The 8,571-nt window shown below is 41.5% G+C and overlaps 2 protein-coding genes across 3 annotated transcripts; both read right to left on the minus strand.

Annotated features, from left to right (window-relative positions):
* Positions 1–76: 76 nt before the first annotated feature.
* LOC118413972 (cytoglobin-2-like) lies at positions 77–4,221 on the minus strand. The gene is made up of 5 exons (XM_035817664.1): positions 4,072–4,221; positions 2,780–3,013; positions 1,859–2,084; positions 1,259–1,427; positions 77–879 (listed from the first exon to the last, which is right to left on the minus strand). The coding sequence occupies exons 2-5, from the start codon at positions 2,974–2,976 to the stop codon at positions 866–868; spliced, it is 606 nt and encodes a 201-aa protein (XP_035673557.1). The 5' UTR covers positions 2,977–3,013; positions 4,072–4,221; the 3' UTR covers positions 77–865.
* Positions 4,222–4,865: 644 nt separating this feature from the next.
* Positions 4,866–8,198, minus strand: LOC118413968 (cytoglobin-2-like). 2 transcript variants are annotated; one of them, XM_035817657.1, is made up of 5 exons: positions 7,601–7,689; positions 6,716–6,943; positions 6,030–6,264; positions 5,592–5,760; positions 4,866–5,286 (listed from the first exon to the last, which is right to left on the minus strand). In XM_035817657.1, the coding sequence occupies exons 1-5, from the start codon at positions 7,609–7,611 to the stop codon at positions 5,273–5,275; spliced, it is 657 nt and encodes a 218-aa protein (XP_035673550.1). In that variant the 5' UTR covers positions 7,612–7,689; the 3' UTR covers positions 4,866–5,272. The 2 variants fall into 2 exon arrangements, with proteins under 2 accessions (XP_035673550.1, XP_035673551.1); XM_035817658.1 differs by lacking the exon at positions 7,601–7,689 and adding an exon at positions 8,057–8,198 and having other exon boundaries at positions 5,272–5,286.
* Between the last annotated feature and the right edge of the window lie 373 nt (positions 8,199–8,571).

Below are 8,571 nucleotides of genomic sequence, written 5' to 3' on the forward strand. Positions count from 1 at the left end.
CTCTAGTGTAGAACATATTGTACGGTTTTAAGTTCATGTATCCATTTTAGTGTCAAGGGAAGTAGTAAGTAACATATTGATTATAATTCAACTTTTATTCACAATGACATGATTCAATTCTAAATTTACATCATCAAAATGTCACCTCATATGTGCTCATATATACATTACAACAAGGCTTACAACAAGGTCTCAGCCTATAAGGTGCTAATAAATCTTCTCTTTTATTTCAAACAACATTTATGACATTTACCAATATGACATAACAATCATCAGATGGAGTTTATCATATTTATAAACGCAACAAAAGGTGCTTGGATAGAATCTGATTTGCCAGCCCCTATCTGCGCTTTCCGTATAACGTTATCAAGGATACAGCATTACATATTGCTCTTTCCTCCACAGTTTCTGAACAAATAGATAAACAGGGTTCTCAAAAAGCCCCTCCCATCTTTGTCGTCACTTGTAACATGAGATGACGACTAATCTACATACCAGACACGCACTGTTAGAAAAGTTAGGATTGTTCGGCAAGACGAGAGGCATTCCATTTGCACCTAGTGACAGACAGTCACATGAGCCATAACCAGAGTGACTTGCAGAAAGGGGGACGTGACAAGGGAAAGGACAGTGCGCATGCGTTATTTTATGCTAATTTTATACAGGCGGTAAAGCTTTGTACAAGGACAAGGGTTATTGGTCCGCTATCTAGGCTATGCCCCACGTCTCCGACGTTTTATCTTCAGCACTACCCAAGACGGCACTTGATGTCTGGCAAGGTTAAAGTTTTACAGAACAAGCCTGTACAATCCTGGTCCGCTTTTTCAGCCACTTCAGCAAAGGGTTCACAAATCCTCACTGCACGTCATTCCACCGTCACTGTAAAATAAAATGGATATTAAACAAATCACTTACGTCTTAACATTTATAATGCTGAGCTATAAGCAATTGAAGAATCGGAAAGACAATGGCGTGATCTGTATGTACATAACGAATATACGAACCTATGATATCATCTTTAGCAGTATGAGCTCTATCAAATACTAATAATAACTTTATTGCACAACAATTGTACGAGGTACAAAGTATGGCATCTACATAACTAGTTTTATAACGTAACTTATCTAACTAATACAGGAGTTATAGTATGGGATAAGTTTCTTACAATCATTGGAGGCTTTTACAGTACTTAAGCCCCTACTTACACATACACTCACTATCCCAATCCTTCATCCTTAAACATGACATCTTTCCTTACCGACTACACTTGTGTTCTTTTTCTCCCGCCCCCGTAAGCCGTCCTCCACCCCCATCTTGAGGTGGACTACGAAGAAGGCGAACGCTGTTCTCCAGGCCTCCTCTACGGACTCTGTGAACTTCAGGCCCAGAACCGCCTTTAGGGATTTCATCATAACGACTTCTAGATCCTATATGGGTGAAAAGATATTCATTAAAAACAACTCTATTCAAATCAATGTTTTCTTTATATAGCGAAATAAAATTGAAACGACTACTCCACACAACATCGTCCATTCTATTTTGTATGTTATGGAGCATATTTCAACTTTCAGTGAATTGTAAAACTGTCCTGATTTAATATCTGCTGGAAATAGACGACATACTACACAGTTCTTAATGTAATCTTCAGGGGTGATTTTTTTTCTTCGGGTAGAAAAAAACCCTGAAAGAGACACACAACATTTGTATAGTTCCACGTGCACACACCAGCACCTGTCTGACAAATGGTTTGCAACCGCCACAGTGTACCGAATCAGATTCATGTACGGTACTTTGACTACGAATAACCCATGTGGAGCTGATTCCACTTTCATACTGTATACGTGACGAAAACTCTTACGTCAAAATGCTCGGGTTTGGTGTTGTGTCTGAGGTGTGCCTTGCCGGTGTCGTACAGAAGTGACTTCAGGGCTTCCGGGTCCTCCAGACACTCCATGAAGGAGTCGAAGCTGTTGATGAAGCGTGTGACGTGTGCTCGCATGGATGTCGTCTTCTCGTACTGCTCAGGGTCAACCTTGTCTATGCCTTTGAACAACTTCTTTGTCATAGGGTAGTCCGTGAACAATCTGCAAGGGGAGTAAAAAAAGTAAGGACTAAGTCACATAGTAGTAGTAGTAGTAGTAGTCGTAGAGCATACGGTGTATTACACCATTGGGGTTATGCCGCCACTTACTGTCGTATACGTACCAAGGCTGTCTTAGGTCCTTGTCGGGGTTGGTACAGAGCCTGTTTGACAATTTTACGACATCAAAATCGTAAGACGGGCTACGACAAATGTGATCGTGTCGAGAGCAAAATACAAATAACAACTGAACATACAAATGACAAATCATAGGTACAGTTAGCGTAATAGATAAGCTGGATCTATTTAACATTTGAATTTCAACTACTCGTATGATGTGGTGGCTTAGCTTGGTATGCTTTCTTTGCTATTGTCATGTTTGATTTTGATTCGATTTATCGGCTGTATGAAAATAAGTACAAGCAGGGCAAACCAACTAGCCGGAGGCAATTATAAAGAACTAGCCCTGGTATTCGTCAGGTATACAATGCAGTCATAATATGGCTTTTAGAAAACAATGAGAAGTTAAGAGGTAAATGGAGGCCTTTGTGTAACCACCGTCTTTTTGCATCCCTTGCACTGTTATGTCTCACTGATATTTCCTTGAAATTGACATATATCTGTTTTTAGTTCGAAATAAATAAACAAAATAAGCAAAAACAATGAATCTACACGTTAAACATCGCCTAGTGTACTCACATCTTAAATATGAGGAAGCCATTTTGTTTCTTGTGGAGGAGGATGACCTTCCAAGTCTGCTGGAGAAGTCTGACCTGGGTGGGGGTCAGACCTGTGACGTCATTAGGCGTCTCTATCGGCTTCACCCACCAAGAGAACAGGACTTTCCACAACAGGGTCTTTACAAGAGAGAGCGGCTTTCCCAGAGCACCACCCATGTCGACTTGGCTTCACATTTACTTTGCTTGAGCAATCCTATGAGGTTAACAATAAACACGCAATGCTTACATGCCCAATGGCTAATGAGTTTATCAAGTGTGAAAAGGTCCCAATCCCAGGTAGCTATATTAAGATACGTATACTAGTACACCACATCCAGACATGTATAAATAGTAGGTAGCCATAGTATGCAAAGATGCATATGCCATATCCAGGCATGTGTCTAGAGACCAAGTTTAACTTTTGGGTGACATTAGAAGTACATGAAAACTTTTTTATCTCGGTCGTTCGCTAACTTAGTATCGGTGGCACACAGAAGGAGCTAACATTGGGGTTTGCAACAAAAACGTTCAAAACTACTCAATCAGCATACCCTTTACAAACAGTTAAATCAGCGTGGCGCTCACAAAGTTTGACACGTCTGGTTGAATGGTTGTATTCGCACCAGTTACCCTCAGCGACAATTTGATGCCGCTGTTCTACAACGCGTGAAAGGGAGGCCGGAACACGTATTCACACACGATCACATAGCAAATTTACCCAACCACTATTTCAGTCGAAAGGCTTCCAATAAGCTGCCACCAATTACTAGCTTCTAACTGGCACGACTATGTATTGTCAGAGCGAGAATGTTACGTAACACTTAAGTTATGTTAATGTCAACAATGTTCAAAGTTAGAGACAGACATCCGCCTGAAATACACCAATACACCACGTACTCTCTACTGTTTGTTCAGTGTAGTGCCAGCGTCATTTATCAGTGTCAGGAATAGTAAATTGCGCAATATCCATACAGTACGTGTGGTCTCGTGAATAGGATTTTGGCTTCGAAGCCGAGTGCAGTGAAACCAGTCAAAAATATTGAAACTGGCTGGCTAGACGCACCACATGCACGAGGACGAGTAAGTGTGGGCAGACATTACAGCATTTTAGGTCTTGTGGTTTCTGTGCAGACCGAAACGTACCTGGACGGGTGCAATAGTAAACTTGTCTGGCGACACCCGCCTTTTTTCACACCTGCTAGCTGCTGCTCTTGTATTTCCGCCGTACATTTATAGACTAAAACCTTATTACATCACAGGCAACCAACTTACGGTTCCATACGAGCGTACTGAAGACCAAATCTGGTCCAAATCGCCGGTCTTGTGCCGCCCACCGTGTGTTAAGTAAGGTAAAGGTGTGGAGTCCCGTGCAGTACTGTGGTGGTCACCTCACGTACTTGGGTCGCGTGTTTGTTTGAAGAACTTTCTACTGGCAATTACAAGCTTTCACTTCATGTGGCGTGGAGTGCTAAAGGGCGTTTCAATATGCCAACTCATCTGTTGTCATAGTGTAAAGATGGCCTTGCAAATGTTTGGGAGTGCTTATTGGTATTTTGTGTGAACATTAACCCATTAAATTTCTAATTCTGTAATACAGATGTGTGACTTACATCGCCTGAAATCCTATGTCTGATTAAAAAACGTGGCAAAAACAGCTTGTACTTTTACTTTTGTGTTTGATTTAACTTGCGATGAATATACTACTGTTTTCGGAGCGACAACGGATTTAAGACAACCGAATTTGTTTCTAATTTTTACTGATTCTTCAAAGTTCCACACAAAGTGCCATGTAACGTTACTATGGATAATAGCTTCCGGTGACTTTTTATTAACGGCAAGTTGTTGTCAAGGTCTGAGCATTGTCACTGCCTATTTTCCCCAAGGGTAAACATTTTTTTAAGAAACAGCTGCCGCCAAAACCAATGTGCGTCCAAAATACATTAATAAACAATAATGAAGTCAGGGTTTTTGAGAACTACAATCCTAAATCTACCTAATTCATGAACTGATATACTCTACAAAAGTAAATAGCGTTCAAGAAAATAAAGAAGCACAAACCGCTGGTACAATACTTTAATGGCATTGTAAAGAAAATGGTAAACACTGAACTTGTGTAAATACCATTTAGTAACATGGTTAACCATTCAGTGGGTTTGTAAAGTAAACAAGAAAACAGGGCGACAATCTCCTCACATTTAGTTCTTGCGGTACTTCAGCAGTACTTCAACTCTGAAAAATACCTTCTACTTTCAGTCAGATTCTTATACATATAAGATTGTTCATTGTACATTGAATTCCAAATACTAACACTGTAGACGTCAATTTCAAGGTGGCCTCCATGAGCATTTTTTCAAAGTATTGTTGACAATGGGGCTGAGCCGCTCTTTGGAATGGTCAGCAAGTTGAGAGACTATTTATTGTTGTTAAGTTGTCCTCTAGTCTTGTCTCAAACGTGTGGCGGCTCTGTCGACATTTACTCCACAGTAACTGAGAAAAGTAAATGAAGGACATTTTGTTACAATATGTCATTGGGCATAGAATACATTTTACTGTCAACATGAAGCTTTACACAGCAAAACAAACCCTTCAATGATGTAATCGCATTGTTTTCTTAAATCTCCCGAGACCCCTGCCTCTCCTCCGAGTTGCATCTGCGTTTTCCTTGTCTTTCAACGTAAAGTTACAAAGCTAAGACTAAAATACACCATTGTGTGTTTCCATTGACGTACACATATGATTTGAATCCAGTCTGTTACTCACACGAAGGATTTAAATACATGTTCATCACTCACCTACTACACTTGTATCTGCTTGGTCTCTCTTCTGGATGGCATCTTCCAAACCCTGCTTTATAGTGACTTTGAGGTGGCTGTACGCTGTTTGCCAGGCCTCCTCAAGCTGTGGGGTTAACTTACTCCCAAAAACTATCCGCAACGATTTCATCAGGACAGTTTCAAGAACCTAGAAGGAGAAGTCACGAAACAGAAAATATTAATGGTATCGTCTCTGCATTGATGATATCGTTAGAGCTGTTGAGAAGAGAACATTAATAATACCGAGTTTTGCATCTGTCTGCTAACCTTTGAGGAGGCTACCTTACACACTTACCCCATATTCTATGTTTCTACAAGTGACCTCCCAAATATGCCGGGCTCCGAAGATATATAATCTGGAATCTTTGAGTAGCATTTTATCCTTTTAACGGCGATCAAAGACGAGTAACGACTTACATCAAAGTATTCTGGTTTGATGTCATGTATAAGGTGACTCTTGCCGGTGTCGTACAGAAGTTGTTTCAGGTCTTCAGGGTCGTCCAGACTCTCCATGTAGGTGTCGAAGCTGTGCATGAACCTCGTGACGTGAGCTCGCAGGGTGATGCTGCTCTCCAGCTGACCAGGCGCGTCCAGGTCCAGCTGTTCCACGCCTTTGAATAGCTTCCTTGTGACGGGATAGTCCGTGAACAATCTGCAACGATAACGATAGTCCCTTTTGTTAGACTAAACTTGCACATGTTTTCAACATACCCAGGGACATGTTACATAGCATTTGTTTTTAAGAAATGGCACTGTATATACTGTGATATTTTGTTTTTCTCTACCAGACTGGAATAATGCCAAACATGAAGAAAGATGCCTAACCTCTGCTAAGAATTCAATCAGGCCGAAATTCCCATTCTGCATTATTGTCGGTCCACTTGACCTGGTATATCGATTGTAGCTAAATATATTTGTACATAGATACACCGACACGAAGCTAGCAATTACGTATCAAGCTAGAAAGTTATATTAGAGACATTGGAACATGGACTGCAACCTGTAATGATCTAAGCTAAAACTAGATATAGCATGGATGTTTTCAGGGTGCGACTACAAAGGCCAAGATAACTATACGGATATATAAAGACACACACACTTACACCCTGAATATGACGAATCCGTTCTCTCTCTTCTTACTCAGGAACATCTTCCACGACTCCTTGACGAGGCGACTCTGTGTTGGTGTCAGTCCTGTGACGTCGCTAGGCGTCTCAATCTGTTTGACCCACCAGGAGAACAGCACCTTCCACAGCAGTCTTCCCACCAGGGAGAACGGTTTGGTCAAAAATGCGCCCATGTCGTCCTTACTGTAGATGTCTGCCACGCCACTGTGAAAAATGAACGTCGGTCAGAACACATTTTGCAGAATGTTTTACCAAGGAGCACCGGAGGCGAGCGTTTTCTAGCGGAGTCCTGGGCATGCTTCCCCGGAAAAAATGAGAATTCAATCTTCTGAAATGCCATTTCCTGCGGCAGTGACAAGACTTAAAAATGTGTACAAAAACAGTGACTGTCGATAACCGAAGGCTGTCTAAATTTCCCAATTTCAGGATATCGCCACACACACACACGCCTAAGGGCACGGTTCACGACAAAACAGCCCATCAAAAGGACAAAGCGGATATATCCACAGTGATCCAGTTCAAAAGTAACGACCTCTTTGTGGGGGATCATTGGTAATCAACACGGCAAATATCCGGGCTATAACACAACTGTACCTACTCTTTAATCTAAATGAGCCTGACATACATGTCATTATGATACCCTTCTAATTAGGCTTTAAAGATTTAACCGATAAGTACATGAAAGGTTAAAAACACATTCCGCTGTAGAGAAGTCAAAGTCAAAAGCTTTCTAAAAGTCTATAACCACTAAACCTACCATAGGGGTTCTCCAGACTATACTAGAATTTGAAAAATTTTCCTTCATGATTTTATTTGAGGCTTTTATGACTGTGGACCTTGCGCAATGTGCGTGGAACATACGTGCGCAGCATGACCAGCAAATATCCATCTGGACCCTTGTCCAGGTCACGTCCTGCGTGTTTGATTTGTGTAAGGGTGAAGGGTGTGCTTCTCTGTCACCTGTAGTATAACATTGCGTAATCCACACCCCCGCCATGCCCTTAACCGTGTGTACCGATGTCATTGTTACGCAACAATGAGCTTGACGTCGGTACAATTCTTACACTAGTCTGGGGGCAGACTTGCTGAAATACTACGGTCGGTTTCAGTGTTTAACAGTGCCAGTCTTTTTCAAAATATCGATGGATTGTGTGAACACACTCGTATTGGTACATACATAAGTGTTGTTGAAATTTGTCCCTAAGCAAATACAGTATATCTTAGTGTAATTAAGGTGTGTTAACATTAGTGTACCACATACATGTACGTTATTCAGACGCATGTACGAATCTTTCAAATATATAGTCCTAGCCTTACCTTTAGTAGGATTGTTGTGTCACGTACAGTCTGGATGCACGTCCCACCTCGTGCTGTCGAGTCGCCGATATGACTGTTTGTGCAGCGACCCGGCGATTGTACCCTTTTGACTCGTGTGCTGCGGTAGGCCGACCTTGTTTGTTTGCATGCAGGTCGTCGCCATAGAGGCTGGGGAACGCGTCAGTCACGGAGGTATTAAATCTGATGTATGCCTAGGGACTGCTAAGGTTAGTGTTTACAAACCGCTGAAATATTCTAGGGACAGTGGATGCAAGTTGCATTATATTGCTGCGGAATCTTCAATGTTGATACTTGAATATCAACACGTCAAAACGTCAATGATCCATAGAGGCTGGGGAACGCATCAGTCATGGAGTAGTTTGCCTGAGGTATTACTTCTGATATATGCCTAAGGACTGCTCATGGTAGTGTTAACAAACCGCTAAAATATTCTAGGGGCAGAGGATTCAAGTTGTATTATATTGCTGCGGAATCGTCAATGTTCAAAATTGGAT

The sequence above is a fragment of the Branchiostoma floridae genome, chromosome 4, assembly GCF_000003815.2.
Source record: "Branchiostoma floridae strain S238N-H82 chromosome 4, Bfl_VNyyK, whole genome shotgun sequence".
Lineage (NCBI taxonomy): Eukaryota > Metazoa > Chordata > Leptocardii > Amphioxiformes > Branchiostomatidae > Branchiostoma > Branchiostoma floridae.

Excerpts from the sequence above, each read along its gene's own strand:
- LOC118413972 (XM_035817664.1), bottom strand. The coding sequence starts at position 2,976 with ATGGGTGGTGCTCTGGGAAAGCCGCTCTCTCTTGTAAAGACCCTGTTG. Across the intron at positions 2,085-2,779 it reads GGCTTCCTCATATTTAAGAT|ATTGTTCACGGACTACCCTA; the intron begins GTGAGTACACTA and ends CTCCCCTTGCAG. Across the intron at positions 1,428-1,858 it reads CCAAACCCGAGCATTTTGAC|GATCTAGAAGTCGTTATGAT; the intron begins GTAAGAGTTTTC and ends TCACCCATATAG.
- LOC118413968 (XM_035817657.1), bottom strand. Across the intron at positions 6,265-6,715 it reads GGATTCGTCATATTCAGGGT|ATTGTTCACGGACTATCCCG; the intron begins GTAAGTGTGTGT and ends TTATCGTTGCAG. Across the intron at positions 5,761-6,029 it reads TCAAACCAGAATACTTTGAT|GTTCTTGAAACTGTCCTGAT; the intron begins GTAAGTCGTTAC and ends TTCTCCTTCTAG.